We start from the raw sequence: 15,655 nt of genomic DNA on the forward strand, positions 1-15,655 counted from the left end.
TTATACCGGCGTGATGGGTTGGGTTTGGGAGGAAGCGAGCGGAGGGGAGAATGGCGATTAGCTGGGACGTGGGGGACCGCGTCCTTCTCTTCCCCGCGGTTTCTCTCTCCTCCGGCCGCTCGGGCGCCGGCGCAGCGCGGGCGCGATGGGGCTGGCGCGCCGGCGGCACGGGCTCGGCGCCGAGACGAGCTACGGGTTCAGAGGGAGCAGAAAGGAGCCGTCAGCATCGCTTGCAAGAGATCCAAGGCACTCAGATTTTGCGTTTTAAACCAAATGAGAATAGGAATTTACCTCTCGGTTACCGGTGGCGGAGGGCTGGGCTTCAATTAAAGGCCTTTTCCTAATCAGTACTCTGTGTCCAATCGGTACGTTTATTCTTTTAAGACAGAAATCTAGCTAACGCAACGCTTCTTCAGTGCTATCGGTCCTGTCCGTAGAGGGTTACCCAAAGCGCGTTTTCCTTCGCACGTTACAAAACAAAACTGTACATGATATGTATTACAGGATGTATGCAGCATGGTTGGTTTTGTTTGCTCTCGTTTTTGTTTTGTTTCGCTTTTCTCTTTTCCTCTTTTTTTTCTTTTTTTTTTCTTTTTTTTTTTTTTTTTTTCCGAACGGAACTGGAAACAGCGACGTGTTTGCTCAGCAACTAATCAGGGACAATTTAAAAAATAGCCATAACATACCATACATGCTGTCTAATTCAAAATAAAAAATAAAAAAATTAAAAAAAAAAAAAAAAACAACATACACAACATGTAAATTATTGCACAAGAGAAAGGCTCAAAGTTTGCGTAAAATGCAATAGTATTGCCCCGATACAGATCATGCATTCAAACGGTGAGAACAAAAAGAAAATAAACAGGTGTGCTGGTGACAAGCACTTTCTGAATATCCTTAGCTTCCATTAGTTTAATCACGAGGGACTAGAAAACCTCTACAGGGAGCCGGGGCGGGGACGGGGAGTATTAATATACCTCTATTCAGTTTTTATCTCATTATTCAAGACTCGATCACTGTGCCATTTTTTCATGTGTTTCTCCAGGGTACTGTACACGCTAAAAGGCATCTTACAAATCTCGCATTTGTAAACGTCCTTTCCCACCTGACCATGTGTTTTCATGTGCCGGGTGAGCTTGCTACTCTGGGCGCAGGCGTAGTTGCAAAGCTCACACTTATAGGGCCGCTCGCCCGTGTGGCTCCGTCTGTGGACAGTGAGATTACTACAGTTCTTGAAGACTTTCCCACAGTACTCACAAGTGTCGCTGCGTCTGCCCTCTTTTGAGCTGGGCCTGCCAGGGCCCGGGCCACTAATATGCGGGGTGCTCCCTCCGCTTCCCGTGCCGCTGCGGCCCGAGATGCCGCCATCCAGCTCGCCCGGCGGCGTGGAGAAGCGCAGGCTGCCGTTCTCCGACGAGTGCTCGGAGGAGGAGGCGAAGGGCGATTGTCGGGAGTCGCCGAAGCTGAGGAAGGGGTCCTTCAGCTGCCGCGAGGCAGCGTAGCCGGCCAGCCACTGGGAGTAAACGTTTTCGGTGTTGGGCATGGCGGCGGCAGGCAGGTCGAACTCCTTCTCCAGCTTGATGCGTTTGGAGAAGGGGCTCAGGGAGCTGGGGCTACCCAGCAGCAGCTTTTTGGACAAGCCGCCCGAGGCGGACTCCCCCGGGGAGCAGCCCCGGCCGTTGACCGCCCCGTCGTCGATGCGGTCGGACTCGCCGGCCACCGAGTCTTCGTCGCAAGTGTCCCTGTGCACCTCGGCCTCGGAGAGGTGGCCCCGTTTGTGCTTCTCCCCCAGCACCTGGTGGAAGGCCTCGCTGAAGTGCTGCATGGAGCTGAGGACCATACCTTGCATGACGTCCGGCATCGACCGGCTCTCCTCGCCGGCCCTGGAGTTGTTCTCATGGTGGCGGGCCGCCTCCAGGTTCATCCCGAAGCCGTAGTCCGGCCTCTCATTCTCGTTCAAGTCCTCCTCCTCTTCCTCCTCCTCCTCCTCCTCTTCCTCCTCCTCCTCCTCCTCCTCCTCGTCCCCGTTCTCGGGGATCATGTTGGGGTCATTCTCGCTCTTGAACTTGGCCACCACCGACTTGAGGGCGCTGCTGGCACTGCCGACCAGGTCGCTGGTGCCCGGTTCGGGGGAGCTGGCGGTGGAGAGCCCATCATCCGACTTCACCGTCATGGGGGACGACTTGTGCATGTGCGTCTTCATGTGGCGCTTCAGCTTGCTGGCCTGCGTGCAGGCGTGGTCGCAGAGGTTGCACTTGTAGGGCTTCTCCCCAGTGTGGCTCCGGCGGTGGACCACCAAGTTGCTCTGGAACTTGAAGGTCTTCCCGCAGAACTCGCACGACTTGGACTTCATGGGCGGCTGGGAGGGAGGAGGAGCGGACTGCAGAGGAGGAAGGGGCGGCGTGGCCAGGAACGGGGGCTTGCTGCCGGGCTGGAAGGGCTGCAGCAGCCTTTGCATAGGGCTGGGCCGGCTCGGGGACAAGGGCGGGCTGGAGGTGTTGCCGGCCAGCTCCCGCAGCCGCCGGGAGAAATCCATAGCGGGCGGCTCCATCGCCATGGGGTTCAGTCGCAGCACCCTGTCGAAGGCACTAGGGTGATGGGTGGCCAGAGCCATTTCTTCCGCACCCAGGCGCTCTATGCGATGCGGATCCAAATGGTGCCTCGGGGGAGGGCTAAAGAGGGGCGGCGTGGGTGGGAATCGCCCTTCTCCCAGCCCCGACGCCTCTCTCGAGACCGAGCCGGGTATTCTGAGCAGGTTAAAAGGGTTATTGTCTGCAATGTGAATCCCGTGGAGAGGTGGCTGGGAAGGGCACTCTGCACCTAGTCCTGATGGGATACCAACCCGTGGCGTCAGGGGGCTGCCGTGCTCGCTTTCTAGGTAGATCCGTAAGCCGTGCGTGTTCTGTGCGTGCTGCAAGAGGAACCAGGCGCTGTTGAAAGGCTGTTTACAAGTCGTGCACGTGTAGCTGCTGGGCTCGTCTTTACCTGCAAAACAACACAACAGCAGCGTAAATGTCTAATCGCCCACCGGTGGCTGAGAGCTCGCCTCCACGCCTAAGCTCTCCTTCTGCTTAAGGCTACGGCCAAAGGGGCAAAGGGACGCGTGCGGGGCTGGGGGAGGCTCTGCTCCGCTCCCCACGTGCGAAACCAAAGTCAGAAAGGGCCAGGGAGAGGGAAAGGGAGCGAGAACAGTGCGGAAAGAGGCAGCCCAGGCAGGGAAAGGGCTGGAGCGCGGCCAGGGAGCCTGGCCGGCCGCCCCGCCGCAGCCGCCGCGTCTCTCGCGCGCTGAAAAGAGGCTGGGGACGGTGAATGGCGCTTTGGCAAGGAGCGAGCGAACTCTGTTTCGTGATAATTTATTTTGGGAGATAACACGGACATTATAAAAGAGCAACTGACTAATAAATAACCAAACAAAAAGCCGGCTAATAATGGCAGCCCCCTCCGATGCACGGCAAAACAACAGAAATGAATTAACTTTCTGAGGGCCCTATGCACGAGGAGAGTAGTGGGGAGCACGGCGAAGGTGCGTGCGTTTTGCTATCGATTCTGGCAATTTTGTGCGTTAGTCACTTCCATCCCCGTATGCTTTTTTTGCTAAATGCCAGTAACCTGCAACTACAGCTAAGGCAAGTACAGAAATTAATTTCCAGTCCTGCCCAGGAATTCTGTAGAGTTGCTATTCCAGTGATTTAAAAAAAAAAAAAGAAAAAGAAAGAAAAACCACTCCTGAGGTTTGCTGAATAATAAAAATATCTCGGTCTTCCCAAGCAAGCTGTGCCCGGGGGGGTGCCCTGGCTCCAGACAAACCACCGTAGGTAGGTCTCTGCGTAAGGTGACATGCAAGTTCACCACATTAGGATTTGCATAATTGCCCAATATGAAGAAAAGGAAAATTAAAAAAAAAAAAAAAAAAAAAAGCAGATTTGGAAAGAAAACATCATTTTATCCACAACCGTCTTGTTTTCTATCTCACTTGAGAGGAGAAGAAGAAAAGCTTCATCTGGGTGTTTTCGTTACACAATGAGCTGAACAACGATTTGGGAATATGACAGGCAGGCAGCCCGCAACGCCGGCTATAGCGACCCATCGCAGCCTCCCTTCGCTGCCTCCCGGTTCTTCTATTATTATACATTTGGCCTGACAATCTGAATTGAGTGAGTAAAAAGCGACTCAACCGTCTGCAGCGGGCGTTTAACACTTTAGTCGCTTTAAAAGCTCTTGGAATAATATTTAATGCCTCGTCCTTCGACTGAAGCCAGCGTCTGAATGAAATGCATGGCGGCGCTCGCTATGTGCCAGGCATGGGAGTGCAGATAAATACTTAAATCTGTTGAAATTAGAGCAAAATTCAATTGGGCTTTCACATTCCTCTGCTCATTTGTGAGCTCGGAAAAAATCTTAAATGGGAAAATTTCATCTTGCTTTGCCATAATGAAGTGGAAGTTTTTAACAACATGCTACAAGCCGCGCGCCGGGGCTGCGGTGCGCTAACAATGTAATGCTACCTCGCTTCTCTATTTTATGTATTAGGTCAGAGAAAATAGCATTTTATCTTATAATGAGGATACAACATACAGTGCTCACTATCGCATTTTAGTATTCCCATCAACTAGATATTCTAGATCATAAGGGCAGCTAGTGTAATCATAATGTCAATGAGAAGGGCTGTTACGACTGAGACTAAAGATTACATGGAAAAAGCTGCTTTGAAACTGGTAATTATTACCAGTCCACTAATAGCAAATGATGCATTACAGTTTCACCATATAATCTGTATTTCACTCAGCTCCTGCCAGTACAGCCTTATTATATTACAGTGCTCACAAATTCTAAATTCCTAAACTACAGTCATCAATAAATGTGTTACTTGCCATAATTTGCAAAATTACTTTGTTCATAACATCTTCGACCGTTATAAAGACTAGAATTGATTTCCTGCATGGCAAAATTAGGGCTACATTGATTTAGTGGAGTGTAAAATGTAATATTATTCTTCATTTGCTTTCCTGAAAAACAAGTTTTGAATTCAGCGTCCGTGTTTGGTAATCAAGATAATAATTTAAATATAACATAATGGTTATGCACAAAACTTCCCTAATCTTAAGTGACCTACCATCTTCAGCGTAAAACCAGGCGATAAAATAAAGCAGCAAAATGGTTAAAACCACCAGCTATCTGCCTCCACCTCCTGCTCTGAAGAGACGCAATTTCTAATTTGTCTATTAGTGCTTGATTAATTACGAAGGCTATTGACTGACCATATCACCACCTAGAGATACGTTCCAGTCTAATGCAGCCTTGCCAAACGGTAAGAATTACGGCAATCATCCGCTCATTACCAGCAAGGAGCGATGAGGGCATCGAAACGGGGTTTTGAGGAGCTTCGCCTTCCCTTCGTCCCACCCCACCGCCCCTCGTCCTTCACCGGGCCGTGCTCCTGGCGATGGCCGCTTCCCCGGGGACATCCACGGAGGGGCTGGCGGGGGGCAGAGGCGTAGCCGTGTTGTTCTTCAGGAAAACACAGCATCTCCCAGCTGGTTTGCCCTTCCCAACCCAGAGCGCCTCTCCCCTCGGCGGATTAAGCCGAGATGGGCAGCCCAAGCCGTCCCCACGAACCCAACAGCTCGGGGTGCTCCTGGCCTCCTGCCCGGCTGTCGTGCCCACAAGGTCCTGGTGGACCTTGCCAAGTGCTGGCTGCAGGCCCGGCTGTTACTGGACCCAAAAGCTGCGGGGCTGACGGCTTCTCCTCGCTGCGGGCCAGCCTCCGCGCTCACACGCACTCCCCTACCACAGAGCACAAAGAGTTCAGGCATCCCAGTGGGCGAGTTGCGGACCCCGAAGGCAGAGAGGAAAGGAAGCAGCAGGGTGCTTTTGGAAAGTGCAACCGTGGGATCAAGTGGTCCTGGGCTACCAAAGGACAGAGCTGCAGAGGGTCCCACCAGGCTCGTTTCATGGCTTGCCTCATCTTCCACCGGGGCAAGGCAATGGGACGTGTTAGCCAAAGCAGCATTGCAACACCACTGGGGCTTTCAACCAGTTTCTAAGAGACTCACATGAATCCCCCGAATCTAGATGCAAAGAGGGACACCAGCAGCCCTGCCCACATCCTCAGCTGCTTTGCACTCGAGGACTTTAAGGTCCATAGGGAGGGACCGTCCGCTACCATCCTCGGACCTTTTCTGCACTATGTGGCTCCATGTCCTGCACGGACCCCCCACAAGGTCTTTGGGTACGGCGTCACCTCCTCCAGCCCCACCGGCCGCAGCATGGGATCCCAAAGACAGCCGCCCAAACCAGATCAGAGCCACTCAAACTGTATCAGAAGCTGAGGAGAGGCTGAGCACCCACAGGTGGTTCCCACCACTCGCCACGCTCAGCTGCAGCTCTCTGGCGTCTATAAAGCTGAGTTTCTCCAGCCCCAGCTCCTTTTCCTCCCCGTTCTGTTTGGGTCTTCTGGAGATACATAGAAAAGCCCCTTGGTACGCAATGCACCCCCCACATACCTAGGATGCACCCAGTAACCAAGGCACACTTCAACATTAATTTATCCAAAAGAAAGAGCTTGAGCCCTTTCCTGTCCCTCCTCGTTTTCCAAAATTTGAGTCATTTTCATGGCTTTCCCACAGCTCCACACAAGCACAGTCTCTTGCAAACACGAGGGCTCACTCGAAGACCAGCCTCGCCCTCCCTACAGCAGCACCAGGCTGCGAGGAGCCACCTCTGTGCTAACGCCTTCCCAAAATCTGCTGCTGGGCTCCTAATCCCCGCACTGCCCGCCCCATCCGCATGCACAGTGCTCATTTTCCCCATGCACCGTGTCACGCAGAACCAAGCCGAATGCTTTGCAAAGTCTATTTCATCTGCATTTATCAACCAAACTTGTCATCTCGAAGAATGAAATCAGGTTTATTTGACAAGATCTATATTCCATAAATCTACGTTGAGTGGCATGAATTATATTTCTAGCCTTTAATTCTTTATCAATTGAATCTTATGCCAGCTCTTCAATTATTTTGTCCTGAGCAGATAGGCAAGGTGTAACGAATGCTCCCCCGGTTGCCCCAGACACCTATTGGCACTATTTTCCCAGTCCGTAAGCTTTATTAAGAACAAGCATCCCTTGCCAACATTTAGGGATTCTTGGGGGTAAGTTGCCAGGGCCTTTCAATTTAAAAATATTTATCTCCATTGGACCTCGTATAAAATCCTCCTTGTCTGCAAATGAGCTGGGAAAAACACCATCACCTGCCTATTGATCCAGAAACGTAACGCTGCATCCTTCCATCCCTTCAGTACAAATATTGGTTCCAACACTGCTACCTTGATGCTTCTTCCACTTAAAACCAGCCATGAGCAGCTCCTGGGAGCTCTAGCATTGCCAGGACCCTGCAAAGCTCTCATATCCTCCCTGGCTGGGCCAGCACAGGTTTTCCGTGGTGTCTCAGGCTCCCCGTATCAGGTCTCTACTCGTCGTCATTTCCCACTGCGATTGATTGCTATCTATTTTCCATTTTTTAAGTTGTCATGTATTGATTTTTTTTTTATCTAGTTGCCGTTCTCATCTCACCACTGAATAGGGTGTGGGGGGACTTTGGCCAAGGTTGCCCGCACCTCCTTGGCCTGCTCAAAATAAAAACAGCCTCCAATGACCACTCACGTTTCCCTCTGTACATTTTTCCTCCCGGTCGATTTTACTGACAATTCTCTTCAGATTTGGGGAGCTGCCCCCCAAGGGCAGGACAGGGCTGTGGTGCAGCCCCGTTCCCCCTTCTCCTTGCAGTTGTGTCGGGGCTGAGGATCTGGCTCACGGCGCTTTGTGGGTTGGCACAAAACCCTCCGAACCATGGGAAGTGATGCCTTGATGCCAGGCGCGAATCCTGCACCAAAAAATCCCTTTTGCTTGACACTGGGGGAATTGCATGGGGATGCCCCATACCAAATACAAGCACAGGGGCAATACTAATCCTGACGGGTCTCACACAGTGAATACTCATCCACGACTACCGATTTATTCACTTTGGCACCCCAGCCAGCAAATGGCCAGTGCCACCGCACCACTCTACACTGGGGCACCAAGTAGTGCCTCTGGAGTATCAGCTCCTGCCTAAAAAAACCCCTTTCAGAACAGCTCTTACCTGCCATGCCCCCCTGAGAAGTAATTTAAGCAGGAACATGCGAGCGACAGATTTAGCTTCTGATCTGAAAAAACGTTAACAAATGACTGGAATGGATATTGGCATTTGAGCGCCTTTAAGGGCAGTTGGCACAATTACTCGATAAAACATGAAGAGATGTCTGCTATCAGCACTAAGGGGCTTTTCTAAATAAAATAAATAAAAAAAAAAAAACAAAGCCGGTCCTTCTTCGCTGTGCTCACAGACCAACCCAGCAAACTCCGCGCTTCGCACGGCTGAGCAAGGCGACACCCTGGGCACGAGGCAGAGCCCCGCGGCCGCAGCACCAGCAGCGACGCCAGACGAGGAGCTGGGGAAGGGACCAGCTGGGAGGAGAAGCTGTCAGCTAGATGCCACTGCTGGGAGGGAGAAAAAAAAAATGCTGGAGCAAGGCATCCAAGTTCAGCCATTGCCAAGTGAGTAATGGAATAATCTGCATTCGCGTGCCAATGTGCTTTGGAAGAGCTTCCTCCGTTTCTCAAAAGTCAGGGCTGGATCCAGAAAAGCTGCTCTCCGGACACACGGGTGCTTCAGGGAAGAGGAAAGCCGAAACGATGCAGGCAGCATCCTCCTGATGCGACTGCACAGCCCAGGCGCGGAAGAGGCCTGCGTGCCACAGGAGAAGTTAACCATGAACACCACCGGTGTCTCACCTGGGGCATCCCGCTGGCTGTGCGGGGACACCCCAGTTTTCCCAGTGCTTTCCCAGTGCAGCAAGCAACGCCGAGGGGTATCCCATGGGCAACCCGCGCCTGCCGAGCACGTAGCCGGTGCCTTTTGCCACCAAACTGCTTGGAGCTGACGGCGACTGGAGCACCTGCAGCCAGCACCTCCCTCTCTTCTGCTTGCCACGAAAAAATTACTGGAGACAGCCTGAGCCAAACCCAGGGACTTCTTTACTCTGCTTTAATGTCAACCGATTGCTTGATTTTTGGACTGATAAATTTGGAGTTGTTATGGTATTTAAAGGGGAGAAGAAAAAACGGAGTTAATTGTTACCACTTGTACTTGACTCAGTTCTCCTCCATCTGGCCTGTCAAATCTCTCTTCTTTTTTCTTTTTTTTTTTTTTTTTTTTTTTCGTTTTTGGAAATCCGTACTGTTGAAATTCCTTCAACCGAAAAGCAGCGCCGTGGAGCCGTTGGGACACAGGAAGCTCAGCAGGGCCGGGAGATAAGTGGGTCCACTCCCGGCTGCAGCAGCCCACTTCTCCCTTTAGCAAGCAATACCGCTGGCTCGTGACTCACCTTTTCCTGGTAGTCAGCAGCATCAATACGGACGGGGAACGGACCGGCCAAACGGATTTTTCCTTATTGCACTAATCCTTCCTCCCGGTCCTCCAGATTGCGAAAGGCAGGGTATTAACCTGGCCCGTCATTAACGGGTTATAAGTAGCTGTTAGCGCTGTTATTATCAGCATCGCTGCTGCTGTTGTCATAACAATTAGAATACTGCTAATAAATAATAGCAGTGGCTGCGTTTATGTACTAGAGGGTACTTTCTAATCTCTTCTGTTTATCACTTCCAGTGCTATCTCTGTATATTGGCATCGTGGTGTTCAAGGAAAGCTGGGGCTGCTTCACTCCTGTGGCACAGCGGCTTTAGGCCAAAGTCACTCTCCTGATTTCAAAACTGGGAGGTGAAGCCAGCTCGATGGTCCCGATTAATACACCTGCATAAAAAAGGGACAATGTCCCCAGACTCCCCAGCAAACGGCACGGTGGTGTCTGGGCATTGAGAAGCATTGTTGCTGTTGTGCGTTTAAAAAAAAAGAAGTTCTGCAAATGAAGCCTGAGCTGCTTATGGACAGGGCTGATGGCAGGTCCTGGACCCGGGGAGTTGTGAAAATGCCCAAAATCTAAAATGTCCTTTGCTTTGTGGGATCCTCAGTGGCCCCACTTGTTCTGTCCCAGCCTTTCTGTCATGTCTTCTCTATCACTTTGTTCTACATGTATAGTAGTAATTACTAAAAAAAAAAATCTTAAAATTATGTTTTCTTCCTGAATTCTTCCTGAAAATATTTTTTTTTCCAATTCAAGCTTCCAAAAATCATTTTAATACAATTGGCTAAATATTTTCTAGACCAAGTCTCAACAACGCCATTGTTTCACTGCGCATCCTTCTACGAGCCATGCCAAAACACCAGTGACTTTACCCAAACCAAAAAAAAAAAAAAAAAAAAAGCCACAGCAATAACGAAACCAAAGCTACAGCCACTTTGCCGCTCAGACAGAATTCAGGGTAGGACCTCCAGCAATTAATCTATTTTTTCCAAAAGCCAAATTTCCAGCAGGCACCTCTTGCTATTTAAAGCCACCCACCAGCAGCCCCACCAGGATGGCCAGAGGAAACCAGGCGCCATCGCCCCCCGTGCACTCGAAGCACAGACTTCATGGGTGACATTTTTGGTTGGGGTCCCCAGTATTTGCTGTATTTACTCATCCTTCTCACAAGAACCCAGCCTGTAACACCTATTTCCCCCCCAAAAATGCTATTTCCAGGAGACAAAGCCCATCATTTGCCGGGGCCGGGAGGCCTGACCTCCGCGTCTGTCACCATTTTCGAGGCGATTACAATTTGGCCACCAAAAAAACCTGCTTCGAGCTCCAACTTGGCAAGTAAGCCATCAGGCTGCAACTGATTTTGTGCTTTTTTAAAACTTCAGGGGGGTGGAAATCTGTCGTGTCTCCATTAACCGGGAGCAGAAGAAAACTGCAGTGAAACAACACTGGGCTTGAAATCCAGCTCTGAATGAAATTGTAAAAGCAAGCCCTCGAGCAGGTAGGATCTGACTGCACACACGTATGCCCTCTAGACGCTACAGTGAGGGAGAAATCCGGGTGGTGCAGGAAACAGACGGACCTCAGCACAACCCAGGGGGCTGCGCAGCCTCCAGCACGGGCGGTGGCACCTGAGCAGCGCGCTGCAGGGAGCTGCCAGCCCTGCGAGGGGCTCTCCTCCCTGAAACCACCTCCCATGTCGGAAAACACCAGGAGCGAAGCAGCCACCATCCCCAGCCTTTCCCTCCCTGCCTCTGCTGAGCCACCCCAGCCCAACCCCGGAGCTTTTCTGGGGCAAATGGGGTTTTTTTGAGTGGACTTTCCAAGAGGAGAGGCACGGGCAGCACGTCGCCTGCTGAAGCTGCCCCTCGGGACACGCCTAGCACCAGGCACGCCAGGAAGGTCTGCCCGGCCAGTGACCCACCTGAGCCCTGACCGCTGCAGGCATCAAAGCCCTTTGAAAGCCCAGCCCGGCTGGCAGGCACACAATGCCTCGCTCCAACCGTCCGCAATTACGCACTTCCCCGATGGCTGCCGGGGACAACCGGGTTAATAATCCACTCTTTAAATACAGGGTAATTATATAGCTGCAGAGAGGCTCCAAATTATTTTATTCACTTTCATACACCTACATGATGAGTTGTTTCCTTTCCTACTTTGCGTTGGCTCCCTTTTCCTCTTCTTGTTTTCTTCCCTTCCGACAGCCCTATGACTAAACCTGGATAAAAGGCAGAGCACGCTTCAAAAAGTTTCTTTAAGGCAAAACAAAACAAAACAAAACAACACCACAAATACAAGAAAGGCCACGCTGAAACACTGCTGCAGGTCATTCCCAGCAGTGCCCGGAGCATGGAGGCAGGAGGCACCACCAGTGCCACCGAGGCACTGCTGCACCATCAGAGCTCATCATCACCTCTGTCTTTGTTGTATTTTTGCTGCATTTCAAATGTTAAATATTCTGGTTCTCTGTCTAGCCGAGGGATGGCTTTGGGGATGTCCTTTCCAGGGGGACTCCACAGTTGGGGACAAGCACCAGATGTGCAAGCCGAGGAGGCTCCGCAACAGCCAAATCTGTTTTTTCTCAGCAAGCATAAAATGCTCACTCAGAGCAACGCTGCCCTGCTCACTTCCTTCTCACACTGGGTTTGCTGTACGGACAGGGCTTGTAGGTCAGATTCAGGGAAGGGAAAGCAAAGACCCGGGACTGTTCCCCTGAGAGCCCTCTTGCACCTTTTCCTTCCCAAAATGGATCCTCTTTGACCCTCCTCAGCTACCAACTTCCCCTTTGGCTCACTTTCCTCTCACTTCCAAATGAATGGTACTTAGCCAGCAGCAAACCACCCTGACAAAGTGGGTCAGGGGAACCACAGGTCCCCCACAACAACCCCTCTGGCTGCAAATCACCGGTTCAGAAGGCAAAGGTTTATTCTGTCCCTGAGCAAGTTCAATGTCACCACGGAGTTGCAAGCACAGCAAGTGCTGAACCAGACCCCACCACATTTCGCTTTATAACTTGCACAAGCGACTGTTGGTAGAATTAATAAAATTTTCCTCCGCTTTGCAAATAGGACCAAAAGGTGTCGTAAAGTTGTCTGGTCTCCTCCGGTTTATTCCGTCTCCTCTCCATAGTCAAGATATCCTTGAAGTTGAAAATGATATAATACTCGGAATATCTGGAGTTGGAGGATGTAAGACTTGCAAGGATTGCTACAGCTTTATTGCATTCCCAGGGCACGGAGAGTATTTACCATACATACATCACGTCAAGGAATGCAAAAAGGGCATATGAAAATTTGGGGATGCAAGCTCAGGAGTTTAAATTCACAGAAAGGAAGATAAAGAGCGGTTTTTCTTATTTATAGATTTGCAGATGAAATCCAACAAAAACAGCCCTCCCCCCCCCAAAAAACCCTCCTTTATGTCAGTAAGGCTGATTCAATTTCCCAGCTTGCAAGGTCTCCTCTATCCGAGTATTACCCGACCCCAATAACACACACTCTTCCAAGGTTAAGATCTGTTTCCTTACAATAATGCAGAAAGCTGTTGTTTCAGTTGCGGCTGCAGGATTCAGCTTTGAAGGACAGGTTAGTACCACACTACATTTAACTGGATTCAGTTCATCTGATTATACAGTGCCTTGCTTTCTGGAATATGTAATCATCTCTTTCTGATGACATTTTAAATATCCAACTAGACAAATAATTGCGGCAATAATTGATAGCTGAGTCAAGCTGGAAGATTATTGATTGGCACAGTACCCACTGAAACAAATGTTCATCTTTCAAACATTACAGTGAGGATGCTTAAATCTAACTTTTGCTGATAAATGATAAAAATTTGATTTACTGATAAAACCACTGGAAGAGAATATGCACTTCAGGATTTGATTACTTTGTGAAATTTTTAGAAGAAAAATTAGGCATCGGGATTTATATTCTATTTCACATGAATAATTGCCAAGCGAGGGACAAGGAGTTGAACATAAACACGTGCAGAGAAGTCTTCAAGAGTTGCCGATTAACTCTCTACCTTCCTGAATGCCATTTACCCGGTGCCAATTGCTGCTTACCCAGAGCCAATCCCGCAGTCTCCCCGAGCATGGCCTGTATGGGTCTCGGTGCGGGCGGTGGGATTTGCATCAAGCAGGGAAGCTCCCTCGCCACTTTCTGGGCAGCTCTGAGCAGCCCGAAGCAGGCAGTCTGAACTCTTACCCTGCAGACAGAGCCAAAATGAGGTTTTGGTCTCATTTGCCGTGGTATAAGTGAGGAGTGGTGTCACCAAAACCTGCGGCATCGTGTCAGCGTAACTGCAGCACAGGCAAACAATGAGCTGCTGAGGCTGAGGGAGAGGGGCCACAGCAAGGCAAGGGCCTGAAATTAAAGAAAAGAGCCCGAATATTTGAGGAGGGTGCGATGCAGACAAATTTCAGGGTAGGAGATGAAAAATGCCCTGCGATGTTTTGAATCCGAGCCATTAGGAGCTGCCTGAGTCTCCTGACGGCTGCTAAAAACCAGGCGCTCGTTAGACCTGGCCATCAGCTGAGCCCTGACACTTACGGCAGATGAGGGGGCTCGGCGAGCGACCACGCTCTGATTTACAGACCCTGAGTTAATTAGGAAGCCCTGAGATCCTCTGCCCATGCGGGTCACTCTCGGCAGTGCTCGGTGGTGTCCGGCCTCAGGAAGGCGATCCCCGCCGCCAGCCCCGGCAGGAGGATGCTGTGCTCACACAGCGCGCTTCCTCGGCTGAAACAAAACGCTGATGAAATCTGCATCGCCCCACGCTATAAATAGCTCCACTTTCAATTTATTCATTTTCTTTTCCCCCTGCCGACTGGATGGCACATCCAGCCCGGGACATGGGGGCAGCCGTTTATCCAAGCCTGTGCCAGCACAAAGCTCGTAAGACAGGGAAGTGCTTTGCAGGCAGTGAACTGCTCGTCTCGAAACCCCAGCCCCGATCCCACAGCAGGCTGTGAACACTCTGCATCCCTATTTATGGTCTTTCTTTCCGTCTTTGTATTTTTTTTCCCTCTCCTCGACCCTTGGTGCACGTGAGCACGTGCCTGCAGGCGCTTGCTGCCTGGATAGTAAAGGCAGGCCACGTGCAGAACAACGAATCCAGAGGGCAATTTTGTCCATCGCCACCAGAACTTGCTAACACGGGGAAGATGGGCGAGGAAAAACGGGCAGCACTTGCCCTGTAGTGCCAGGTGGAGAGCCAGCAGCCTCGGAGCTGAGCAGAAGCCACTCACACATTATGCAGGAAAAATACCAGTGGGTACGAGCTGTGCGGGTGTGATGGGTGGAGCAAACCTGAGATGCCACCAGCCAGACAGGCTGTCCCCTTGTTTGGCCAGATGCCCCATGGTGTCCACGACAAGGCTTTGGGAATATTCACCAGCAGTAGCTGCCATCAGCCTTTGCATGGGGTTCCAGAAAGATTCCTTTCTGGGGACATCTCACGGCATTTCCCAATGTGACCAAGTGAGAGGGTGACCAGAAACATTTGTTTCTTCAAATTACTCTCCAAAAAAGTGCAGGAGAAATGCAAATTGAAAGAATATATTTTTTTTTTCTTTTTCTTTTTCCTATGCAAGCACCAAATAAAACGAGAAAGCTCTGTGTGGAACCACACAACAAACACTGCAAGTCCCAGCGACAACCCAAAGGCAAAACGACAGACCCACAGTCACACAGGGAGCCAGCAGCAGACACTAGAAAATTAGCTCTCAGAAACAGTCTAGCATTGGCAGGGAAATGAATGAGATGATCTAAGAGATATTTTCCACCTCTAATAGGATTTGATGATGATTTTGCATAGGCTTTTCTGCTAGCCTGGCTTGTGATAAAGGCATGGTGTCCCTTTTCAACCCGCATGCGAGTGCAAGATTAATAAGTTGCAAACTCGGCCCACCTCTGCTATAAATGGTTCCTGTGCATATAGGGGGGGAAAAAAGCCAAGCTACGACTGATAAAAAACACGGTTAACTGAGTGCGGTTAGTGTTTTTGCACTCAAATCTTCAGTTATTAAGATATTCAGAAAGAAGACAAAACCTCTCCTCCAGCACCCAAAAAAAAGTACTGGTTGAGAAGCCAGCGGGGGCAGCGATGTACGGAGCGTGTTCAGCTCAGGAGCTCTACCCCAGCAGATCCTCGTCCTTGCCAAAACCCCTGTGGAGGAGCAGGGCTGGAAGCACCA

At 50.6% G+C, this 15,655-nt stretch overlaps 1 protein-coding gene across 11 annotated transcripts in view; it reads right to left on the minus strand.

Moving 5' to 3' along the window:
- Window positions 1-15,655, minus strand: part of BCL11A (BCL11 transcription factor A) — a 137,117-nt gene that overhangs the window by 5,363 nt on the left and 116,099 nt on the right. For 7 of the 11 annotated variants that reach the window (XM_084514485.1, XM_084514481.1, XM_084514489.1 and 4 more), the window contains one exon: window positions 1-2,985. This exon is cut by the window's left edge and continues 2,373 nt beyond it. In XM_084514485.1, the coding sequence (XP_084370611.1) occupies window positions 980-2,985 (2,006 nt within the window). In that variant the 3' untranslated portion in view covers window positions 1-979. The remainder of the gene's footprint in view (window positions 2,986-15,655) is intronic. The other 4 variants (XR_014691393.1, XR_014691392.1, XM_084514484.1 and 1 more) reach the window with 4 other exon arrangements.

This window comes from Aythya ferina (genome assembly GCF_964211825.1).
Source record: "Aythya ferina genome assembly, chromosome: 3".
Taxonomy (NCBI): domain Eukaryota; kingdom Metazoa; phylum Chordata; class Aves; order Anseriformes; family Anatidae; genus Aythya; species Aythya ferina.